The 26,386-nt window shown below is 40.9% G+C and overlaps 1 protein-coding gene across 2 annotated transcripts in view; it reads left to right on the forward strand.

The window, feature by feature from the left end:
* The window catches only part of F8 (coagulation factor VIII), a 148,733-nt gene that overhangs the window by 40,039 nt on the left and 82,308 nt on the right, over positions 1 to 26,386 (forward strand). For both annotated transcript variants that reach the window (XM_072818167.1, XM_072818168.1), the window contains exons 5-10: positions 2,533 to 2,601; positions 12,570 to 12,668; positions 14,826 to 15,047; positions 17,076 to 17,334; positions 17,619 to 17,790; positions 21,906 to 21,999. In XM_072818167.1, coding sequence (XP_072674268.1) covers positions 2,533 to 2,601; positions 12,570 to 12,668; positions 14,826 to 15,047; positions 17,076 to 17,334; positions 17,619 to 17,790; positions 21,906 to 21,999 — 915 coding nt within the window. The remainder of the gene's footprint in view (positions 1 to 2,532; positions 2,602 to 12,569; positions 12,669 to 14,825; positions 15,048 to 17,075; positions 17,335 to 17,618; positions 17,791 to 21,905; positions 22,000 to 26,386) is intronic.

Genomic DNA, 26,386 nt, shown 5'->3' on the forward strand with positions numbered 1-26,386 from the left:
TTAAAAATATTCACAATAACCAGGATATTTTTATATGTCTTATATATATATTATATATAAAACACCTTATTTTATAAAGCATGCTCTCAAAGCTCAACAATAAGAAAAAATACAGTTTTTTAGATGAGCGAAGGATTTGAATAGATAATTCACCAAAGAAGATATACAAGTGGCAAATATGAAAAGATGTCCAATATCACTGGCCATTAGAGAAATGCATTTTAAAACCACGATGAAATACTGGTATTAGAATAGCTAATGTAATAATTCAAAAACTAAGTATGCTGTCAAGAATGCAGACCAACAGGAAGTCTCACACATTGTTGCTGGGGATTTACAATGGTATAGCCACTCTGGAAAACACTCTGGTGCTGTGACATTGTGACTTAAATAAAATATATGTTTGGTTTTCATCTCCTTCCTGGTAGAGCTTCTAAAACCCTTGAGATTTTATGTGATGAGAGCAATACAGATAATGTTTTGTTATGTTAGGTGATTTTTGGATCGCACACCTAAGGATGGGGGCTGATTGCCAGTAGAGGCAACCAAGTGATTAGAGGGCTGAATTTCCAGTCCCACCTCCCCAGCCCCCCACCGCTCCCCCAGGAGGGGAGAGAGGGGCTGAATATGGAGCTCGGTTGTCAATAACTAATGATTTAATCAGTCGTGCCTATGTAATGAAGCTTCCCTAAAAAGCCACAAGGACAGGGTTCAAAGAGATTCCAGGTTGGTGAACACCAGGAGATTTGGGGAGAGTGGCGTACCTGGAGAGGGCATGGGAGCTCTGCATCTTTTCCCCATAACTTGCCCTCACATCTGGCTCTTTCTTAGTTATATCATTTTGGAATAAACTGGTGATCTAGTAAGTAACATGTTTCTCTGAGATCTGTGAGCTGCTCTAGCAAATTAATGGAACCCATGAAGGGGGTTGTTGGAGCCCCTGATCTGTAGAGGTTGGTCAGAAGCACAGGTGATGACCTGGACTTTCAAGTGTGGGTGCAGGGGAGTCTTGTAGAACTGAGCCCTTAACCTATGGGAACCTACACCATCTCCAGGTAGATAGTTTCAGAATGAAGTTAAATTGTAGGATACCCAGCTTGTGTCACAGAGTTGCTTGGTGGTAGGGAAAAACCCATACACACTGGAACTGGTGTCACAATTATAGGCAATTTCTTATAAAGGTAAATAAACAATTTCCATTCCTGAGTATTTACCTTAGGCAAACGAAAACTTAATATTCACATAAAGTCTGTACATTAATGTTCACAGCAGCTTTATTTGTAATGGCCAAGGGCTGGAAACAACCTAAATGTCCTTCAACAAGTGAATAGTCAAACAAATCGTGGTACATCCGTACCGTGAAATACTCCACATCAATAAAACAGAATGAAGTACTTTTACATGCAACAAAATGGATGAATCTCAAAAGCTTTATACTGAGTAAAAAAGTCAATCTCAGAAGGTTATATACTGTATGGTTCCATTTATACGACAATCTGAAAAATACAAAAATACTGCAATGCAGAACAAATCAGCGGTTGCCAAGGTTATAACCATACCTATGACTGTCTCCCTCTATATATAGCTATATATGTGTCTATAAAGGGATAGAGGGAGGGAATTTGGGGGCATGTTACAACTTTTCTGTGCCCTGATGGTTGGTGGTTTCATGAATCTATACCTTGTTCAGACCCATAGACTTAAACACCAAAAGTAAAAGTCAATTTCACTATTTGGTGATTTTAAAAATAAAAAGAATTCAAATGTTTTCAGACAGCTTTACCTGTATTTTAAATTTGCATAGATGTTAATCTAAGATTTGCTTTCAAGTGTCAGGGGTACAAGAAAAAAGGAGAAGCTCATAAACAAAAATCTTCCTTCTTAAACCTGCAAAGAAAACTCCCCAATCAAATGAAGAAATATAATGCTAAGAAAGACGGTCAACAAATTCACTAAGTAAAGCATGAAGCAGGTCCAGTTGTAACATTAATAACTTAGAATATTGATACACATGGTGCTCACTTAAAGTGTGATTATAGGTATTTAATATTGATCATTGTTATTTTGGTCATAATACTTGGTGTATTCACAGTTGCAAAAGTAAAAAAAAACTTAAAAGCATAATAGAAATCGTCTATATTTAATTGCCTCTGTGCACACTTTTCATGAACAGTATTTACAGTTTTTGTAATTCTTTTTCTCTTTAATGTTTGTGCGGAATACATACATATATATGAAATAGGATTTTATGGGCTTGTATTTTACATGTCTCTTTAATTTCATTTTCTTAGTAATTCATTTTTCTTGTATTTTACAAAAGTACTGGTCTGCAACAGATTTGAAGTGAAAAAGAATCGTTTACCCTGAATAGTTTTAGAAGAACTGGTATAGGACACCTGACACCAAAGAAGCGGTGCTATGGTCAAGTTAGCAGACCAAGAGACGAAGTAGTAGATGAAGTGATGTCTCCTAGTGTTGATTTCCTATGATAGGATTTTCAATAGAAGATAAATGCTCTCACTTCTTTTTCAGGGAGTCTGGCCAAAGAAAGGACACAGACCTTGCAGGAATTTGTCCTACTTTTTGCTGTATTTGATGAAGGTTAGTGAACTGCAATCTGCTTTGGGGGCTCCTGAAAAAAATGAGATATTAATTTAATCTGGTATTTGAGAATGAGGGCTGCTATTGTCCAGAGGAATATAGAAAGATCATAAACTACTGTTTAGGAATGAAGGAGATGGGGGTGAAACTGAATTTCAAAAAAAATACAATCTGAGTTCCATTGGGAGCAACAGGTAAGAAGATAGAGGAGCTGGGTAACTGGCTGGACTCGTCCCCCTCATTAAATTCATTAAGAAAGACTTTTAGCTCTAATTTTAAAATACCTTCTATCTTTTTTAGAAAATTTCATTTTTAACCTAAATTTTAAAAAGATTTTTAATCAAAGTGTAGTCAACATATATTAGTTGCAGGCATCGAGCCCAGTGATACGAGCAGTTCATAATGCTCACCATTGTAAGTGTTTTGCAGTGGTGTTGACTGTATTCCCTAGGCTGTACTTCTCATTCCTGTGACTGATTTATTTTATAACTGGAAGTATGTATCTCTTAACCCCCTTTACCCACTTGCCCATCCCCTAATCCCCCATCTGTCCGCTACCAGCTTGTCCTCTGTGTTTGTGGGTCTGTTTCTGCTTTTTTTGTGTCTTTTAGATTCTACATAAAAGTGAAGCCATATAGTATTTGAGAAAAATACTATTTCTCTTTCTCTGTCTGACTTACTTCATTTAGCTTAAGTGAAATCCTCTCTAGGCCCATCCATTTTGCTGCAAATGGTGAGATCTCATTCTTTTTTATGGCATATATATATGCCATACACACATACCATGACTTTTTTATCCATTCATCTATTGATGGACACTTGGGCTGCTTCTATATCTTGGCTATTGTAAATAATGCTGCAATAAACATAGGGGTGTAAGTATCCCATTGGATTAGTGGTGTTGTATTTTTTGGGGTGAATACTCAGAAGTGGAATTAATGGATCATATGGTAGTTCTATTTTTAATGTTTTGAGGACTGCCCATACTGTTTTCCACAGTGGCTACACCACTTTGCATTCCCACCAACAATGCATGAGGCTTCCTTTTTCTCCACATCGTCACTAACAGCTGTTATCTCGTCTTTTTTTTAAAGATTTTATTTATTTATTCATGAGAGACGGAGAGAGAGGCAGAGACACAGACAGAGGGAGAAGCGGGCTCCATGCAGGGAGCCCGATGTGGGACTTGGTCCCAGGACTCCGAGATCATGCCCTGAGTCAAAGGCAGAGGCTCAACTGCTGAGCCACCCAGGCGTCCCATCTCATGTCTTTTTGATACTAGCCATTTTTGACTAATGTGAGGTGGTGTCTCATTGCAGTTTAGATTTTGATGATCAGTAATTTTGAGTGTCTCTTCATGTGTCTTTTTTTTAAGATTTTATTTTATTTATTCATGAGAGGTACAGAGAGAGAGAGGCAGAGACACAGGCAGAGGGAGAGGCAGGCTCCCTGCAGGGAGCCCAACGTGGGACTCGATCCCGGGGTCTCCAGGATCACACCCTGGACTGAAGGTGGCACCAAACCGCTGGGCCACTGGGGCTGCCCTTCATGTGTCTTTTTAAGAGAAGTTTTTTAAAGATTTTCCTCTTATTTTTTTTAATTTTTATTTATTTATGATAGTCACACACAGAGAGAGAGAGAGAGGCAGAGACGCAGGCAGAGGGAGAAGCAGGCTCCATGTACCGGGAGCCCGACGTGGGATTCGATCCCGGGTCTCCAGGATCGCGCCCTGGGCCAAAGGCAGGCGCCAAACCGCTGCGCCACCCAGGGATCCCTTTTTAAGAGAATTTTAATAAAAGTGCATATTGAAGGGGTACAACATGATGATCTGATATAGAAAAGATAATAAATGGTTGCTATAGTCAGGCTAAATCAACATGTCCATCTCCTAAGTTTGTGTGTGATGAGTGCGGCTGTAATCTACTCCCTTAGCATATTTTCCATGTTCAAGACAGTATTATTAACTAGAGTTATCACGGCTGTATAGTCGGTCCCTGGAACTTATTCATCGTAAAACTGAAGTTTGTGGTCTTTAAACAATAATCCCCCATTTCCCCCACCCCTCCGCTCCCGGCAACAGGCATTGTCCTGTCTGCTTCTATGAGTAGGCCTGTGTTCTCTTCCTTTCTTCCTTTTTTTCTATAAATTTATTTTTTATTGGTCTTCAATTTGCCAACATATAGAATAACACCCAGGGCTCATCCTGTCAAGTGCCCACGTCAGTGCCCGTCACCCAGTCTTCCTTTTAAGTTACTTTGGCAAGTCACTACACATCTGTGGGTCTCAGTTTGCTCAAACTGAATATTGAAATAATGGTACTTTCTTCATTGGGTACTTGTGGGAATGAAGTAAGCGATTTACATCTAGTAGCTTAGGGGCATGTGGGTGGCTCAGTCAGTTAAGGACCTGCCTTGGCCTCAGGTCATGATCTTGGGTGAGGGGGGGACTGCTCAGTAGGGAACCTGCTTCTCCCTCCCCCTGCTCTTGTTCTGTCTCTCTCTAATACATAAATAAAATCTTTATAAAATAATACGTTTACTAACTTAGAACATTACATGGTGCAGAGTAGGTCATCAGTAGTGTCGGAATTTTTGCACCGCCTGCTTGTACCATGACTGTCGTATAAGCAACCACACAGTCACCCCTGCCGTCCTGTCTTCCCACACTGCCGCTTCTGCATCTCCTGGCCAGTGTCGCCGCCGGCCCCCTGCTACCACTGGTCTGTCCGGCCTCGCCACACAGGCCCAGGCAGCCGGAACACACCGTGCGATGCGCTGAGAAGTGCCACCTGTTCTCTTGCATCCAGACCCTTCTTTATGCTGTTACCTTTGCCTAGAAAGCCTGTCTGCACCTTCACACCAAGTTCAGTTGTTCCTTCTCCTTCTGGTCTGGGGTAGGTGTTCTTGGCACGAAGGGGCACCTTCAGCGAGATGGCTGTGCAAGGACAGTGTTCCCAGTGCGCTCGCTCTTGTGAACTTCAGGGAGGTCGTGGGAAAGCTCTCAGCTGCTTCAGTTTCCACGGCTACCGTGTGAAGAAGCGATTGGGAGCCGCAGGAACTGAGAGCCCTTTTCTTTTTTCTTTTTAAAAATTTTACTTACTTGTTCATGAGAGACACAGAGAGAGAGAGAGAGAGGCAGAGACACAGGCCGAGGGCAAAGCAGGCTCCATGCAGGGAGCCCAACGTGGGACTCGATCCTGGGTCTCAAGGATCACGCCCTGGGCTGAAGGCAGGCGCCAAACCGCTGCGCCACCCAGGGATTCCCCCCATCTGCTCCCTTTTAAATGAGTCAGTGAGCGAACAGAATGAAATCCCACCCAGTACTCATCCCATCAAGTGCCCCCCTCAGTGCCCGTCACCCAGTCACCCCCACCCCCAGCCCTTTCTACAACCCCTTGTTCGTTTACAAAAAGATCTTTATTTTTTAAGATTTATTAATATATTTATAGAAAGTGAGAGAGAGGCAGAGACACAGGCAGAGGGAGAAGCAGGCTCCACGTGGGACTTGATCACGGATCTCCAGGATCACACCCCGGGCTTCAGGCGGTGCTAAATCGCTGCGCCCTTTACTACAAGATCTTAACAAGACGTTAGGAGTCTCTCATGTTCTGTCTCCCTCTCTGATATTTCCCACTCATTTTCTCTCCTTTCCCCTTTATTCCCTTTCACTATTTTTTATATTCCCCAAATGAATGAGGAGACCATATAATGTGTGTCCTTCTCCGATTGACTTACTTCACTCAGCATAATACCCTCCAGTTCCATCCATGTCGAAGCAAATGGTGGGTATTTGTCATTTCTAATAGCTGAGTAATATTCCATTGTATACATAGACCACATCTTCTTTATCCATTCATCTTTCGTTGGACACCGAGGCTCCTTCCACAGTTTGGCTATCGTGGCCATTGCTGCTATAAACATCGGGGTGCAGGTGTCCCGGCGTTTCATTGCATTTGTATCTTTGGGGTAAATCCCCAGCAGTGCAATTGCTGGGTTGTAGGGCAGGTCTATTTTTAACTCTTTGAGGAACCTCCACACAGTTTTCCAGAGTGGCTGCACCAGGTCACATTCCCACCAACAGGGCAAGAGGGTTCCCCTTTCTCAACATCCTCTCCAACATTTGTGGTTTCTGCCTTGTTAATCTTCCCCATTCTCACTGCTGTGAGGTGGGATCTCATTGTGGTTTTGAATTGTATTTCCCTGATGGCCAGTGATGTGGAGCATTTTCTCATGTGCGTGTTGGCCATGTCTATGTCTTCCTCTGTGAGATTTCTGTTCATGTCTTTTGCCCATTTCATGATTTGATTGTTTGTTTCTTTGCTGTTGAGTTTAATAAGTTCTTTATAGACCTTGGAAACTAGCCCTTTATCTGATACGTCATTTGCAAATATCTTCTCCCATCCTGTAGGTTGTCTTTGAGTTTTGTTGACTGTTTCTTTTGCTGTGCAGAAGCTTCTTATCTTGATGAAGTCCCAATAGTTCATTTTTGCTTTTGTTTCTCTTGCCTTCATGGATGAATCTTGCAAGAAGTTGCTGTGGCCAAGTTCAAAAAGGGTGTTGCCTGTGTTCTCCTCTAGGATTTTGATGGACTCCTGTCTCACATTTAGATCTTTCATCCATTTTGAGTTTATCTTTGTGTCTGGTGCAAGAGAGTGGTCTAGTTTCATTCTTCTGCATGTGGATGTCCAATTTTCCCAGCACCATTTATTGAAGAGACTGTCTTTTTTCCAGTGGATATCATTTCCTGCTTTGTCGAATATTAGTTGACCATAAAGTTGAGGGTCCACTTCTTGATTCTCTCTTCTGTTCCATTGATCTATGTGTCTGTTTTTGTGCCAGGACCAGGCTGTCTTGATGACCACAGCTTTCTAGTACAACTGGAAATCTGGCATTGCGATGCCCCCAGCTATGGTTTTCTTTTTTAATATTCCCCTGGCATTCGGGGTCTTTTCTGATTCCACACAAATCTTAAGATGATTTGTTCTACCTCTCTGAAGAAAGTCCATGGTATTTTGATAGGGATTGCATTAAACGTGTACATTGCCCTGGGTAACATTGACATTTTTCACAATATTAATTCTGCCAATCCATGAGCATGGAATATTTTTCCATCTCTTTGTGTCTTCCTCAATTTCTTTCAGAAGTGTTCTGTAGTTTTTAGGGTATAGATCCTTTACCTCTTTGGTTAGGTTTATTCCTAGGTATCTTATGCTTTTGGATGCAATTGTCAATGGGATTGACTCCTTAATTTCTCTTTCTTCAGTCTCATTGTTAGTGTATAGAAATGCCACAGACTTCTGGGCATTGATTTTGTATCCTGCCACACTGCCAGATTGCTGCATGAGTTCTAGCAATCTTGGGGTGGAGTCTTTTGGGTTTTCTATGTCCAGTCTCATGTCATCTGCAAAGCAGGAGAGTTTGACTTCTTTGCCAATTTGAATGCCTTTTATTTCTTTTTGTTGCCTGATTGCTGAGGCTAGGACTTCTAGTACTATGTTGAATAGCAGTGGTGAGAGTGGACATCCCTGTCTTGTTCCTGGTCTGAGGGGAAAGGCTCCCAGTGTTTCCCCATTGAGAATGATATTTGCTGTGGGCTTTTCGTAGATGGCTTTGAAGATGCTGAGGAATGTTCCCTCTATCCCTACACTCTGAAGAGTTTTGATCAGGAACGGATGCTGTATTTTGTCCAATGCTTTCTCTGTATCTATTGAAAGGATCATATGATTCTTGTCTTATCTCTTGCTGATATGATCAATCACATTGATTGTTTTTTTTTTTTCACATTGATTGTTTTACGAGTGTTGAACCAGCCTTGCATCCCGGGGATACATCCCACTTGGTCATGGTAAATAATCTTCTTAATGTATTGTTGTATCCTATTGGCTAGTATCTTGTTGAGAATTTTTGCATCTGTGTTCATCAGGGATATTGGCCTATAATTCTCCTTTTTGGTGGGGTCTTTCTCTGGTTTTGGAATTAAGATGATATTGGCCTCAGAGAACAAGTTTGGAAGTATTCCGTCTCATTCTATCTTTCTGAACAGCTTTAGTAGAATAGGAATTGATTCTTCTGCAACCGTTTGATAGAACTCCCCTGGGAAGCCACCATACCCTGGACTTTTGTGTCTTGGGAGGTTTTAGATGACTGCTTCAATTTCCTCCCTGGTTATTGGCCTGTTCAGGTTTTCTATTTCTTCCTGTTCCAGTTTTGGTAGTTTGTGGTTTTCCAGAAATGTGTCCATTTCTTCTAGATTGCCTAATTTATTGGCAGATAGCTGCTCATAATATGTTTTTAAAATCGTTTGTATTTCCTGGGTATTGGTGGTGATCTTTTTCTTTTTTTTTTTTTTTTTTTTGGTGATCTTTTTCATTAGTGATTTTATTAATTTGAATCTTTTTTGTTTTTAATAAGGCTGGCTAATGGTTTATCTATTTATTAATTCTTTCAAGGAACCAATTCCTGGTTTTGTTGATCTGTTCTACAGTTCTTCTAGTCTCTATTTCATTGAGTTCTGCTCGAATCTTAATTAACTCTCTTCTTCTGCTTGGTGTAGGTTTTATTTGCTGTTCTTTCTCCAGTTCCTTTAGGTGCAAGATTAGCTTGTGTATTTGAGTTTTTTCCAATTTTTTGAGGGATGCTTGTATTGCAATGTATTTCCCCCTCAAGACTGCTTTTGCTGTATCCCAAAGATTTTGAATGGTTGTGTCTTCATTCTCATTAGTTTCCATGAATTTTTAAAATTCTTCTCTAATTTCCTGGTTGACCCTTTCATCTTTTAGCAGGATGCTCCACATGTTTGAATTTCTTCCAAATTTCTTCTTGTGATTGAGTTCAAGTTTCAAAGCATTATGGTCTGAAAATATTCAGGGGACGATCCCAATCTTTTGGTATCGGTTAAGACCTGATTTGTGACCCAGTATGTGGTCTATTCTGGAGAAAGTTCCATGTGCACTTGAGAACAATGTGTATTCAGTTGCATTTGGATGTAAAGTTCTGTAGGTATCTGTGACATCCATCTGGTCCAGTGTATCATTTAAAGCTCTTGTTTCTTTGGAGATATTGTGCTTAGAAAACCTGTCGATTGTAGAAAGCGCTACATTCAAGTCACCAAGTATAAGTGTATTATTATCTAAGTATGTCTTAACTTTGGTTATTAATTGTTTGATATACTTGGCAGCTCCCGCATTCGGGGCATAAATATTTATGATTGTTAGGTCCTCTTGTTGGAAGATCCTTGAAGTATGATACAGTGTCCCTCTTCATCTCTCACTACAGTCTTTGGGATAAACTTTAGTTTATCTGATATAAGGATGGCTACCCCTGCTTTCTTTTGAGGACCATTTGAATGGTACATGGTTCTCCAACCTGTTATTTTCAGGCTGTAGGTGTCCTTACATGTAAAATGAGTTTCTTGTAGACAGAAAATAGATGGGTTCTGCTTTTTTATCCAGTCTGACACCCTGTGCCTTTTGATGGCGTCATTAAGCCCATTCACATTCAGAGTTACTATTGAAAGATATGAATTTAGTGTCATCATGACACCTATTCAGTCAGTGTTTTTGTGGATTGTTCCCTTGGACTTCCTCTTTCTTTTACAGAGTCCCCCTTAATATTTCTTGCAGAGCTGGCTTGGTGGTCACATATTCTTTCAGTTTCTGCCTATCTTGGAAGGTCTTTATCTCTCCTTCTATTCTGAATGAGAGCCTTGCTGGATAAAGGATTCTTGGCTGCAGGTTCTTCTCATTTAGGACCTTGAATATATCCTGCCAGCCCTTTCTGGCCTGCCAGGTCTGTGTGGAGAGGTCTGCTGTTAATCTATATTTCTCCCCATAAAAGTTAGATATTTCTTGTCTCTTGCTGCTTTAAGGATCTTGTCTTTATCTTTGGAATTTGCAACCTTCACTCTTAAATGTTGAGGTGTTGAACGGTTTTTATTGATTTTAGGGGGGATCTCTCTATTTCCTGGATCTGAATGCCTGTTTCCCTTCCCAGATTAGGAAAGTTTTCAGCTATGATTTGTTCAAATACATATTCTGGACCTCTGTCCCTTTCGGCGCCCTCGAGAACCTCAATTAAACGTAGATTTTTGTTCCTGAGGCTGTCATTTATTTCCCTTAACCTATCCTCATGATCTTTTAATTGTTTTCCTGTTTTCCTCAGTTTCCCTCTTTGCCATCAGCTTGTCTTCTATGTCACTCACTCGTTCTTCCACCTCGTTAACCCTCGTCGTTAGGACTTCTAGTTTGGATTGCATCTCATTTAATTGATTTTTAATTTCTGCATGATTAGATCTAAATTCTGCAGTCATGAAGTCTCTTGAGTCCTTTATGCTTTTTTCTAGAGCCACCAGTAGCTGTATAATAGTGCTTATGAATTGGCTTTCTGACATTGAATTGTAATCCAGATTTTGTAACTCTGTGGGAGAGAGGACTGTTTCCGATTCTTTTTTTTGTGGTGAGTTTTTCCTTCTAGTCCTTTTGTCCAGTGCAGAGTGGTCAAAAACAAGTTGTATTGGGAAAAGGAGAAAAAGGGAGAAGAGAAAAAAGAAAAGAAAAAGATAAAAAAGAAGAAAAAAAAGAGAAGAGAAGAAAAAAAAGAGGGGGAAGCAAACAGAAAACAAAAAAAAGGGGGGGGGAGTATCCTCTGATTCCATGTACTGTAAATCCCTCGGCTTCCCCTGGAACTTTCCAGGGCTGCTTGGTCAAGAACTTGCTCTTCCCCTGTCCTTCCAGCTGGTCTTCTGGGGGAGGGGCCTGCTGTGCTGATTCTCACGTGTGTGCACCTGGGGGAGCTGCCCCGACCCTTGCCAGGTGCATGGCTCAGTGGGAGCTGTTGGCCCTGTGATGCCCCTGCTCCCTGGCGACCCCGCTCACTCCCAGGGAAAAGGTGACACCAGGAGGAACAACAAGAGTGCTGGCGGCCAGCTCTCCAGCCCTGGAGTCAGCTCCATCAGTAACTCTAGCAGCTCCTGGATGTTCTGGGGTGGGGGGCGATCTACATAGCTCGGGCCCCCGGCGGCAAGAGTGTCCTTGCTTTTCTGGGCCCTCCTGGCTTCCGCCGGTCCCAGGGGGAGGCCGGATCCTGGGCTGTGTCCCTGCGCCCAGTGCTCCGGAGCCTGCGCTGTTGGATTTGCGCTCCCGCCCCGCAGCTCCCTCCGCGGAGCCGCCCCCGAGCCCTCCGAGCTGCTCCCGCCCTGCAGCCCCCTCCGTGGAGCCTCTTCCTACGCCTGAGCCCCTCCGAGCTGCTCTGGGTCCCGCCGTGCACACTGCAGCCCTTAGGGAGCTCGGCGCACTCTCCCTGGGGCGCAGGTGTCTGTTAGTGTCCCCGGGAGCCCGAGGGCATCCCCGCCCTCCTGGGGTCCTGCTCCAACCCCCTGCAGGCCCCTTTCCTCCCGGGAAGGTTGGTGCAGCTCCTGCTCCTCCGGGACGGGGCTCTCCTGTCCTGGGGACACTCCCCCCAGCCTCAGCCCAGCTCCTCGGGGACCCCTCCCCCTTGGATGCTTTTTTATTTATTTTTCCCCGTCTTCCTACCTTGATAGAAGCGCAAACTCTTCTCACTGTAGCATTCCAGCTGTTTTCTCCTTAAATCTCAGGCCGAATTCGTAGATTTTCAGGATGATTTGAAGGTTTTTTAGGTAAGTTGGTGGGGACAGGTGACTTGAGGACCCTACTCCTCCGCCCTCTTGCCCCCTCTTCTCCTGCCTTTCATCTGCCGTCATCCCTTCCCATCGATGGTCACGGACAGATGGAGGGAGAGCTGATCAGTCTGAGCAAGAAATGTCTGCCTTGAGGTCACTGTCTTGTCCCTTTCTCCTCCTGTCCTTGAGGGCAGGTCACCCAGGCCCACTGTGCTGAGACATGCTTCAGAGGAAGTGACTGTCCTCAGTCTCAGCCCCACGGGACGGCGGGAGGACAGAAGGAGGGGCTTTCGGGACCCAGACGCTTACGTCCTCGCCTCCTCTTTCATCAGGGAAAAGTTGGCACTCAGAAACAAATGCGTCTTTGACACAGGCTGAGGCCCAGCATGAGCTGCACACCATCAATGGCTATGTAAACAGGTCTCTGCCAGGTAGGTACACACCTGCTCAAGGATCCTCAGGGTCAGGGTGCCTGCGGGGGGGCTCGGTCCGTTAGCCTCGGACTCTGTCTCAGCTCATGTCATGTTCTCAGGGCCGGGAGACTGGGCCCTGCTTTGGGCGCTGCCCTCAGTGGGGACCCTGCTGGAGACCCCTTACTCCCCCTCTGCTCCCTCCTCCACATGTGCATGAGTGCGGGCTCTCTTGCGCATATAGTCAGTCTCTCTCTCTCTCTCTCTCTCTCTCTCTCTCTCAAATAAATAAATAAGTAAAAATTTAAAAACAAGAAAGAATCATGAGGGTCTTCTGCATTCACCACCAGGGCTCTCTTCTTTGGTTCTCCTCAGGCAGCTCTGTATCCCCAGAGGAAAGCCCACTGACTGCTGGCCTCTGGTGGGGCCTTGAACTAAAGTGACAGATTCCTCTTCTAGTCACCTATAAATGCAGGCCTGCCCATGTATACAGAGCTCACAGATTTCTCTTTCGTTTTGCTTAAATATAGGTGGGCAGCCAAGGATGAACAAATACTGAACAAAAACCTGAAACATGAAAGGGATATGCAACATAAACAAAGAAAATAATAATTCTGGAACAAGAAGAGATAACACTTTAAAAAAAACTTGTCAAATGATCTACTTAGTATTTTCATAAAGGTTCAAGAAGATACTAAATCAATAAAGTAATAATACAATTTCTATGATAAAAAGAAACAATCAAACCAAGAGTATGCTCACAAAAAAATCAGAATATAATTGTCAAGCTCAATAGAAGGTAGTTACAATAGAGAAAATCTCCCAGAAAATAAAACAAAAAGAGATTGAGAATACATTTTAAGAACAGATTGTTTAAAAAAAAAGATTGTTTTTAAGGATTTTATTCATTTATTCATGAGAGACACAGAGAGAGAGGCAAAGACACAGGCAGAGGGAGAAGCAGGTTCCCCGCGGGGAGCCTGATGCGGGACTTGATCCCAGGAGCCCGGGATCATGACCTGAGCTGAAGGCAGACGCTCAACCACTGAGCCACCCAGGTGCCCCTAAAGCGGATTTTAAAATTCAGAGAAATGATAGAAGAAAGTATTAAGGATGAAAATATTTGAGTCTTCATATTCAAATTTCTCAGCAAGATAAATTGTAAAAGATCCCCACACAAAATCACAATTGTGGAATTTCAGAGAACAAAAAGAAGATGTTAAAGCTTCACCTGGGAGTGAAGGCACCATACAAAGGCATGTCCCACACAGAGACCTCAGTTGCCAATACCATTCAAGGCATTCTAGGCCTTACTAGAGAGTTTGAACTTGAGACAAAGACAAGAGACAGTGGTACCTAGCTTGGATTAAGATAGTGGGCACTAATAATGGTGAAAAATATGTATATTTGAAAGCTTCAGGAGCCAAAATATGAGACAGCTGTGCCCTAGTAGTTCACAGTGTACGATTTAAACATACAGTTGCTTGGGTTCCAGTTTGAGTGAGTTAATTAACCTCTCTGGGCATCAGTTTCCTCTCCTTGATAGCTTCTCCATTCAGATCGTTACTGGAGCTGAATGAGTTAAAACTTGTAAAACAGTTTGGATAGTGCTTGATACAAAACAAGTGCTCAATAAATATTAGTATAATTCATTATAGTGCCATGATTAGCGTCAGAATGGATGTGAGAAATGAGAATGGTGAGAAGAATAATTCTCACTTGCATAATTTTGACATTGTTCAAAGAAAAAAATATATTTAAAAAAAAGAAAAAAATATTGATTAACAAGAGAATAAGGTCTCGAGCTGAGTCCTAGGTAGTCCATTGTTTAATGAAGGGTCAGGAAAGGAAACAGAAGAAGGAGCTATCTAAACCATAGGGAAATAAAACCCAGAGGGGTGTTGGCACAAAGGCCAAGGGAGGAAGAGAATTTCAGGAAGGAATGAGTGGTCACCGGGTGCAGATGATTGAAAAGTGTCCATTGGATTTAGCAGCATGGCACTCATTGATGACATTGGTAAGAGCTATTGGTTTGGCAGTACGCCAGCATTCTTAGAAAGTTTGATTCCAAGTCCATAATAAAATTAGAAGGTCAATTTGTCCATCCTATCCTAGAAAGTGTTTTCCATTTCAAATTGTCTACTTCTTGACCATAACTCTCTCACTCCTATGTTACAGGTCTTACTGTGTGTCACAAGAGATCAGTCTATTGGCATGTGATTGGAATGGGCACCACCCCCGAAGTGCACTCAATTTTTCTCGAAGGTCACACATTTCTTGTGAGGAACCACCGCCAGGCCTCCTTGGAGATCTCACCAATTACTTTCCTTACTGCTCAGACATTCCTGATGGACCTTGGCCAGTTTCTACTGTTTTGTCATATCCCTTCCCATCAACATGGTAATATCTGTTGATCCTAAAAATGTGTATTATAAATATTCAGGTCTACTTTTACTGTCCACTATCCAGTATAAGATTTCACCTTGAATGTAAGAGCGCTTGAGTGTTAGTAGTACTGGTGAATTTTCAGCTTAAATGCCTGTAATAGCAGAGGGGAGACATTTTAGGGACAAATGAGGTGGTGAAAGTGGGGAGGACAGTATATCATAGATTTCCTGGCCAGATCCCATTTACTAGCCTTCAATACTATGGAGAGAAGGATTGCAGGTCATAGCTGAAGATACATTGTATGAGAAATTTAAGGAAATAAAAAAAAGCTCAGCATTGCCTAGGTTGTAGCCATAAGGACTGCAGGCTAGCAGTAGTGATGTCCAGACAAGAGGATACTGCAGTTCTCACTATGAAACCATGTACTGGTGTACACGGAGGCACTCCCTCGACACCTCATAGGAGATGAGAGACCTGGCAAACACAGAGCCTTTCGGGGACACTGGACATGGGGAGAAGCAGCGTGGCAGTGGAAGTTGGTGAGCACATGTAAACCATGATGTGAGGTCTGCAAAGATGTCTTAATGAGGACTTTGCAAAGGGTTGAAGGTCCTGTGTAAGTAAATTGTGACGATAATACTTGCAGTTTCAAATTCCTGTTAACGTGACCTCATTTGTAGCTACAAGCTGAAAGCTCATGTAACGTGACCGTCGCAGCCCATTTTCCTTCTCGTAGATTCGCTCTGCTAACTCTTCACATTGTCTTTGTTGCAGCATTGAGGGCTGCTGGGGAGAAATGTCAAGGAGGCCTCATGTTGTGTGTCTAAGAGTACTGGTCTGCTCTGGCCCTCTTGCATCAACCCTGTCTTCAGATTCCCCAGTTGCCTTGGAGAGGAGATTTGATCTTGCCTTGCGTCCACCATTTTCCCCTTAGATTCTATGGGTGGCTTCATTTATAGTCCTCTGTAGTGATGAAGAATAGGGACCTCTTTTCCTCATCTGTTACATGACATTTATGGGAATTTTAACAAGATGTTAGGGAACAAAGGAAGTTGATCCTATAGGCACAGAGGAATAGGTCATTTGCTTGTATGCAGATTGGTTGTTATCTAGTTTGAGGAGTTTACTTATGTTTTGCTTTATTATTTTGACTTCTTTCCACTGATTTTAATTCTCATTTTTCAGAAAAATGCTTTGTCTTATTGGACCACAGACAAAACCTTTCATTTTTAGATCTAGAATGAATAATGTTTAAAGCTGCCTGAATCCCAAACTAGTTCTTTGCTGCTTCTGAAATCTATCCTATTCCCCATCATCCAGTAAATAAGTCTGCCTTTTTAGTATTGATCTTCACAATAGCTGTATGGCATAGATTGGGTGGAAATTATTATAATCCACATTTTATAAAGCCAAAGATGAGATTGACATTGTTGAATAGACTTGCTGTAGGGCTTACAACTAGTCACAAACAGACATGCTCTTAAAGTATATCACATATATTTCCCTAACTCTTAAGTTTTACCTTTTCATGTTTTTATGAACTTGGAATGTCTTAAAATATATATCTACACTGACATATTTCCTAATAAACTTACTAAATCAATGGTTTGTATCATATTCAATGGAACGTATATAGAAATCATTAGGTAACTGCCAGAATGGAGAGTTGGTCTGACCTAGGCATCCACATGCTGAAAATACACAGTTTCTCAAGTCTGCTTGTTTATAATCAGGGAGTTGGAGAGTGATAGGTTCACAGTCAATTCCAGAAAGGAAATATTCATATATATTCCAAGAACAAATGAGTGAGTCTTGAAAAAGGGATAAACATACATTGGAGGATAATTAGGCAGAAGGGAAATGGTGGGTACTACGGGGGAGGTGATTTCTCTAGGAGAGTGGCAAGATAAGGGTATTGGTGTGGGGAAGGGAACACTTAGGAGAGGGCCTTGAAGGCTTAATGAGAGACCATGAAGTTGTAGAAGTTAAAGCAAGGAAGTCTTATAGGACCCTAACATTGTTTGTTTTGTCCGACTCCAGATGGTATGGAAGCTTATGTCAAAGTAGATAGCTGCCCAGAGGAACCCCAGCTGCGCATGAAAAATAATGAAGATAAAGATTATGATGATGGTCTTTATGATTCTGACATGGACGTAGTTAGCTTTGATGACGACAGCTCTTCTCCCTTTATCCAAATCCGCTCAGTTGCCAAGAAGCATCCTAAAACTTGGGTCCACTATATTGCTGCTGAGGAGGAGGACTGGGACTATGCTCCCTCAGGCCCCACCCCCAATGATAGGTAAGCATCTTTTAACTCTTGATACTAATTCTTCCTCATTTTCAAAAGGTTATTTTCAATGATTCAAAACAACAAATTCTCAAGCCGTGTTTACAGTTAGGTACCGGTATAGAATCAAATAATATAAGCATTGCTAACATAGCTAAGCATCAGGGATACTTGTATTTTTCTCACTCCTTTCCATCAATTAAGTAATTTCAGCTGTTTTAGAGATGGATTTTAGTCACCTGTCCTCTACCTAGAATTCTCCATCCCAACATCTCATCTATTTATGTCTCATGCAGAAGTCATAAAAATCTGTATTTGAACAATGGTCCTCAGCGGATTGGTAAGAAGTACAAAAAAGTCCGATTTGTGGCATACACAGATGAGACATTTAAGACTCGTGAAGCTATTCAGTATGAATCAGGAATCCTGGGACCTTTACTTTATGGAGAAGTTGGAGACACACTGCTGGTAAGTTGAAGAAGAGAAGTAAGGTTGAGTAAGAAGACAGAGTCTGGAGAATTTTGAGTTTCTAAAAGCTTCTTAATTCACCCTTGCCTCTAATGGATATGATTTTCTAAAAATTATAAATGTCATACAAATAAATATACATTATAAATTTGTTTTTTAAATGTGAGTATAGGGCAGCCCGGGTGGCTCAGCAGTTTAGCGCCGCCTTCAGCCCAGGGCCTGATCCTGGAGACGCGGGGTCGAGTCCCACATCGGGCTCCCTGCATGGAGCCTGCTTCTCCCTCTGCCTGTCTCTCTCTCTCTCTCTCTCTCTGTGTGTGTGTGTCTCTCATGAATAAATAAATAAAATATTTAGAAAAAATAGTCTATTATATTTTATTCTTTTACTTTTCTAGTTTTATTTTTACAGTAAGGGTTTTAATTGCTCTGGAAGTTACTTTTGGTTGTAGTATATAGTGTCAAATATGTATTTCCCCAAATGAGACCTGACTGACACAATTGACCCTTTCTTCACTAATTTAAAAATGTCTTCTTTATGATATACTAAATTGCTAAAATCTGCTTTCTTTTTTTTAATTTTTTTATTTATTTGTGATAGTCACAGAGAGAGAGAGAGAGAATGAGGCAGAGACACAGGCAGAGGGAAAAGCAGGCTCCATGCACCGGGAGCCCGACGTGGGATTCGATCCCGGGTCTCCAGGATCGCGCCCTGGGCCAAAGGCAGGCGCCAAACCGCTGCGCCACCCAGGGATCCCTGCTTTCTTAAATTGATCTGTTACCACACTGTCTTGATGACTGCAACCTTGTCCTATATTTTGATTATTTGTAGAGTAAGTCTTTCCTGATTGTATTTAACATTTTAGCTATCCCAAAAAAACCATTTTACCTATCCTTCAATTTTTCTTTCTAAATTTTATTTACCTATTTTTGAATTATCCAGTGAAAATAATTCAAAAGGTAAATATGTATATAGTGAAAGGCAAATTTTTCTCCCTCCTAGACTTCTAATCCCATAGTCTGATAGGCAATCATTACTGTCAGTTTTAATATCTTCTTCTAGAAATAGCATATAAATATATGTGTTATGTCCATATTTTAAACAAAAACAGGAGCACTATGTAAATTATTCTGTACCTTGATTTTTTTAAAGTTCACAATATATCTTGAATATCATTTCACATCAAGATATACAGATCTACCTCATTTTTTAATTAAAGTTAGCCTTGGACATCTTGAATCCTATTAAACTTTTCTATCAATGTAAGAATGCGAGGATTATTTTTTACATGAAAAATTTCAAACATACCTACAGGTGGAATAACAAAATAAACATCTTGGGGATCCCTGGGTGACTCAGCAGTTTAGCGTCTGCCTTCAGCCCAGGCCATGAATGATGCTGGAGTCCCAGGATCAAATCCCACATTGGGCTCCCTGCATGGAGCCTGCTTCTTCCTCTGCCTGTGTCTCTGCCTCTCTCTCTGTGTGTCTCTCATTAATAAATAAATAAAATCTTTAAAAACGAATAAAATAAAGGTCTTTGAACCCATCATTCAGATTCAACAGTTATTGACAAATGGCTAATTTCCTTTGTCTATAAATCAACTGGTCCCTAACAGACATCTATAGAACAGTGGATGGACTGTTCCACCTCCCAGTAGAATATACATTCCTCCCAAGTGCACATAAAACATTATCCAGGACAGACCATACATTATGCCATAGGACAAGTCTCAAGTGTTAAAGAAAACTGTAGTCCAATATCCCTTATGAATATAGACATAAAAGCCTTCCACGACACATTAGTATCTAGCAGCACTTTAAAAGGAATATACACCATGATCAAGTGGGATTTATCCCAGGATATATGAACATTAAGGCAATACACCATATTAATCAGATAAAAAACAAAAAGCACATGACTGTGTAACAGGTAGAGAAATACAGTTTGACAAAATCCACTACCCGTTCATGATGAGAAAAAGTCTGAACTAGCAACAGAAGACAAGGGCCTTAACTTAGTGAAGAACATCTAAGAAAATTTATTATATGGTGAAAGAGTGTTTTCTCCCTAAGATTGAGAAAAAAATTAAGTTTACTCTTGTCACTTCTATTTAATATTGTATTGGAAACCAGCACAGTAAGTAAAACGAACAAAACAAAAATAGGAATTAGGAGTCACCTGGGTGGCTCAGTGGTTGGTCATCTGCCTTCTGCCCAGGGCGTGATCCTGGAGACTCAGGATCAAGTCCCACATGGGGCTCCCTGCATGGAGCCTGCCTCGCCCTCTGCCTTTGTCTCTGCCTCTCCCTGTGTCTCTCATGAATAAATAAATAAAATCTTAAAAAAAAAAACAGGAATTACAGGCATCGGATTAGAAAGGAAGAAATAATACTATCTTCATTTGCAGATGACATGATCTTATATGTAGAAAATAAGTAAGACATAATAAAAAGACATAAGAAATAGGGATTGCAAGGGACATCCTTATCCTAATAAAGATCTGCAGAAAACCTATAGTCACCATCATACTTATGGTGAAATTCAGAATCCTCCTGTTACAGATCAGGATAAAACGCACCTGTATTTGTATTTTACTAAAAAACTTAGCCAGTGTTTTAGGGAGAAAAATAAAGCTTTCAGATTGGAAAGAAATAAAACTGTTATTCTTTGAAGATTAAATAAATGGATGACACTTGATGAGAGCCAGATTTCTCATTGTTGGAGAGGGTCATAATATAATTAGGCTAGAATAAATCATGTGATTCTGGATTAGAGTTGGAGACATCAGTATGAACTTTTAATATAGTGAGAAAGTACTCAGAAAAATAAAAGAGTGGGACAATGCCAAAGGAACATAGGAGCCAACTGACAGAGCTGCTAATGGCTGCGATGGAAGAACTGGAGCAACAAAGTAAAGTAGTATTTGATTAATATCCATGAATCTTTACTGATGTAGATAAATGATTAAATAAATAAATGGAGAAGTAGAGATATTGATCACATACAGAAGAGTTCTTTAAAAAGTATGTAGATATGTGATTCCTTTGAGGTTAGTTTTTCTGTTTTTTGCATGTGGCTATCCGGTTGTTCCAGCAACATTTGCTGAAAAGATTATCTTTGCACCATTTTATTGCCTTCTGATTCTTTGTCAAAAATTAGTTGATATTTGTGTGGCTCTCTATTCTGCTCCAAAAGGACGTTTTTAAAATGGAAGATGCTGCAAACTTATTGTTTACTAGAAAAAAGAGATGTTGGCATTAGATAGTAGTAATTTTCACATGCATGGAGGTGGGTAGATTTGACGGTGGGAGGGCAAGGAAGTTCCTTTCTTGGTGAAAACAGTAACACCTGAGAGTGAGAATCTGAAACCAAAAATTAATCAACTTAATAAGTAGGAAGGTGAATTTCTAGGAAAACCTAATATGATAGGTAGGTAGCTTGAGTGCTCATTTGAGATTTGTGATCACGAATTTTAAAAGGCTGATTGCAGAGCTACGTGATTTTTCTTGTACGTCATTCTGCTGCTTAAATGCAGACAATGAATATAGGCTGTTTAATGGGTTTTACCAAATGAGTGGATTTTAAGACAATAATGCAGGTGGAAGTTGGTTTTATATCCTCACATCATGGCCAAGCTCAGATCTGGAGACTGGGTTGGTGTGTCCAGTGTTCTTAACTGTTGCCTCCATGTTACTGCTCTTCATCCTTCCTCATATGATCAGGTAGTGCTGACTGCCACCCTTCCTCCTGCTCATGCCTCCTCATTCGGTGAGGATGTTATCACCTGCGTCACAGTTTTCCTCTTCACTCTTGGGGAATTTAGTGCCCAAATGGTGAAATAAAGCTGAGGGGAAACACTGTCCTCAGCAGACCTTCAGATTTCAATGAAGGTGAGAGGGTACAAGAAATACTTCCTGAAGCAATTGAAATAACTGTAAAGAAGTGGAAAGGGGCCTCGAGTAAAAAAGCAAAGTTGCTGCCTGAGCAATTATATGGCAAGAACAAACCCCTGTGATACGGGTATAAGGCAGCTTTTGTTTTCAGGAAATAGGCCACACTTCCTGTTGATCCGAGTTGTTTTACGATCTGATCTTCTATTTCATTTATACTTTCAGATTATATTTAAGAATCAAGCCAGCCGGCCATATAACATCTACCCTCATGGGATCAATTATGTCACTCCTCTGCACACAGGGAGATTGCCAAAAGGTAAGTGTCACACCAATCTTACTAAGTCCTACTTACCTGTAGGTCTACATAAGGTCCCAGCCTCAATAGCACGGACATCGTAGTGGTCCTGACCCCAGCTGTTACGCACTGGATAGGCACATGTATCACCCCGCCACCCTGTATGCTAGCATTTCCATATGTATTGCATCTACACACTTTACACATAAAAATGCTATAATTTTTGCTTTAAACAGGCATATCACAGTCTTTACTTTCGTTTTTTTAAAAGACTTTATTTATATTTATTCATGAGAGAGGCAGACACACAGGCAGAGGGAGAAGCTGGCTCCCTCTGGGGAGCCCGATGTGGGACTCAATCCCGGGACTGGGATCACGCCCTGAGCCAAAGGCAGACACTCAACTGCTGAGCCACCCAGGCGTCCCACAGTCTTTACTTTTGAAGGTTAATTTTCCTAGATATACAACTCTGTGCTGAGAGTGCTTTTTATTCCCTTTAGCACTTTGAAAATATTGTTTTACAATCTTCTGGCCTTCATAATAGCTAAATTAACATTCCACTGAATTATTCTCCCCTCATACGTTACTTTTCCCTGGCTGTGATTTTCTTCATGTTTATCCTACTTGGGATTCAGTGATCTTCCTAGATCTGTAAACTTAGTTTTACAAATTGCAAAGATTGTGGTCATTATTTCTTCAAAAGAATTTTCTACCCTATTCTCTGTCTCCTTTCCTGAGTCTCTAATTACATGAATGACATTTTGGTATCGTCCTACACGCCTTAATATTTTTATCAAATTATTTTCTTTCTCCATCTTGTCTGCAAAGTGGATAGATTCTGTTGACCTATCTTCAAGTTCACTGACCTCAAACTGGAACTTTTGAGTCACAGGATATATGTTTCTATTTTTAATAGATAGCCGCACTTTTGTCCCCAAATAAAGTTATAATTCATACTCCTACTACACATATATGAAAGTATAATTTCCCATATTATTGATATCTAGACATCGACAGTTTTTTTTAAGACTATGTATTTATCTATTTGACAGAGAGAGCACAAGCAGGAGGAGCTGCAGAGTCAGAGGACAAGGAGAAGCAGACTCCCCCTGAGCAGGGAACCTGACTCGGGGCTGCTCCCAGGACCCTGGGGTCATGGCCTGGGCCAAAGGCAGATGCTTGCTTAGCTGAATGAGCCACCCAGGTGCCCCTAGACATTGACCGTTTTTAAGAATCCTACCAATCTGGTGGGTGGAAAGTAGTACCTCAACGCTGTTTTGACTTTATTTTTGTTATTAGTTTTTAAATTTAGTTCCAGTACAGTTAACATACACTGTTATATTAGTTTCAGGTGTATGATGTAGTGATTCAACACTTCCATAAGACACCCCAGTGCTCATCAGGACAAGTGTCCTTATCTCTCCATCACCTATTTCCCACACTCCCCCCCACCTCCTCTCTGGTGAGCATCAGTGTGTTCTCCATAGTTAGAGTCTGTGTCTTGATTTGCCTCTCTCCCTCTTTTCCTTTGCTCGTTTGTTTCTTATATTCCACATATGAATGAAACCACATTGTATTTTTTTCTCTGACTGACATATTTCACTTAGCATTATACCCTCTAGCTCCATTCATGTCATTGCAAATGGCATGATTATTTCTTTTTATGCAGTGATGTTTCATTGTGTGTATGTGTGTGTGTGTGTGTGTGTGTGTGTGTGTCACATCTTTATCCACTCATGTATTGAAGGCCACTCGGGCTGCTTCCATAATTGGGCTATTGTAAATAATGCTGCAATAAACAAAAGGGTGCATGTATCTTTTTGATTTAGTATTTTCATATTCTTTGGGTAAATACCCAGTAATGGAATTACTGATCATATGGGAATCTCATTTTTAATTATTTAAGGAACCTCCATACTATTTTCCACAGTGGTTATGCCACTTTGCATTCCCACCAACAGTGCAAGAAGATTCCTTTTTCTCCACATCCTTGCCAGTCCTTATTGTTTCTTGTGTTTTTGAGTTGAGTTTCAGGCAAGGGAAACAAAAGCAAATCAAAAACTATTGGGACTGGGGATCTCTGGGTGTCTCAGCGGTTTAGCACCTGCCTTTGGCCCAGGGCCTGATCCTGGAGTCCCAGGATCGAGTCTTACGTCAGGCTCCCTGCATGGAGCCTGCTTCTCCCTCTCCCACCTGTGTCTCCGCCTGTGTGTGTGTGTGTGTGTGTGTGTGTGTGTGTGTGTGCTGTGTGTCTCTCATGAATAAGTAAATAAAATCTTTTTAAAAAACTATTGGGACTGCATCAAACTAAAAAACTTTTGCACAGGGAAAAAAACAGTCAACAAAACAAAAAGGCAACCTACTACTAAATGGGAGAAGATATTTGCAAATGACGTATGTGATAAAGTGTTAATGTCCAAAATATATAAAGAACTTATGCAACTCAACACCAAAAACATAAGTAATCCAATTAAAAAATGGCCAGAGAACGTGAATAGACATTTTTTTCAAAGAATAGACCTCCAGAAAGCCAACAGACCCATGAAATGATGCTCCACATCACTAAACATCAGGAAAATGCAAATCAAAACCCAAGTGAGAAATCACCTTACACCTGTTAGAAGGCCTAAAATAAAAAAGAAGAGAAATAACAAGTGTTGGTGAGATGTGGAGAAAAAGGAACCTGCATATACTCTTGGTGGGGATGTAAATTGGTATAGCCACTATGAAAAACAGTATGGAGGTTCCTCAAAAAATTTAAAATTCAATTACCATATGATCCAATAATTCTAGTATTGAATATCTACCCAAAGAAAATGAAAACACTGATTTGAAAAGATACATGCACCTCTATGTTCATTGCAGCATATTTTAGATACTGCACCTCTTTATACAATATGTGAGTTAAAAGTTCAGTAAGCAGTCCCTTGGCATATATTCATGCCCGAAATTCTCATGATCAACTGGGTTATCAACTATAGCTTACTACTCTGGTTTTGAGGTCTATTTTTTAAGCACTTGAGATTTTTTTCTTCATAGATTTTAATTTATTATAAACATTTAATAATATTATTATCTATTGTTTCTGTGTAATAGTGGACAGACCTGCTCATTTCAATTCTAACATACTAGAAAAAATCTCCTGGACTGCCCTTTTTTTTAAGATTTTATTTATTTATTCATAGAGACTCAGAGAGAGAGGCAGAGACACAGGCAGAGGGAGAAGCAGGCTCCATGCAGGGAGCCCAACGCAGGACTCAATCCCGGGTCCCCAGGATCATGCCCTGGACTGAAGGTGATGCAAACCGCTGAGCCACCCAGGGCCACCCCTGACCTTTTTTTTGTATAAGAAATTTATAAGGCATTTGAAAACAATGTACCTTGAACAAAATTAAATGAATTACAGATTATCAAGATATAAACTTTTTATTCAGTTCTTATTTATTTAGTTCCTTTACGTTTTTATTTAAATTCCAGTTAGGATACAGTGCTATATTAGTGTCAGGTGCACAATATAGTGCTTCAACACTTCTATACATCACCCTTTGCTCATCACAACAGGTGCCCTCCTTTGTCCCCATCACCTGTCTCACCCATTCCCCCCCACCTCCCTTCTGGTCACCATCAGTGTGTTCTCCATAATTAAGAGTCTTTTTCTTGGTTTGCCTCTCTCTCTTTTTTTTCCTTTGCTTGTTTTGTTTCTTAAATTCCACATATGAGAGAAATACCATATGGTATTTGTCTTTCTCTGACTTATTTCACTTAGCATAATACCCTCTAATTCCATCCACGTTGTTGCAAATGGCAATATTTCATTCTTGTTGATAGCTGAGTAATATTCCATTTTATTTATACACACACACACACACACACACACCATGTCTTCTTTATCCATTCATCTGTCAATGGACATTTGGGCTCTTTCCCTATTTTGGCTGTTGAGGACATTGCTGCTATAAACATTGGGGTGTGTGTGCCCCTTCAAATCACTATGTCTGTATTCTTTGAGTAAATACCTACTAGTGCAGGTGCTGGGTTGTAGGGGAGTTCTACTTTTAACTTTTGGAGGAACCTCCATATTGTTTTCAAGAGTGGCTGCAACAGTTTGCATAACCACCAACAGTGTAAGAGGGTTCCCCTTTCTCTGAAGCCTTGCCAACACCTGGTGTTTCTTGTGTTGTTGATTTTAACCACTCTGACAGGTATGAAGGATATCTCATTATAGTATTGATTTGTATTTCCCTGATGATAAGTGACAATGAGCATCTTTTCATGTGTCTGTCGGCCATCTAGCTGTCCTCTTTGGGAAAATATTTATTCATGTCTTCTGCTCATCTTTTGATTGGATGATTCGTTTTTTGGGGGGTGTTGATTGACTTTTATAAGTTCTATCAATTGGATACTAACA

This window comes from Canis lupus, chromosome X, assembly GCF_048164855.1.
Source record: "Canis lupus baileyi chromosome X, mCanLup2.hap1, whole genome shotgun sequence".
NCBI lineage: Eukaryota > Metazoa > Chordata > Mammalia > Carnivora > Canidae > Canis > Canis lupus.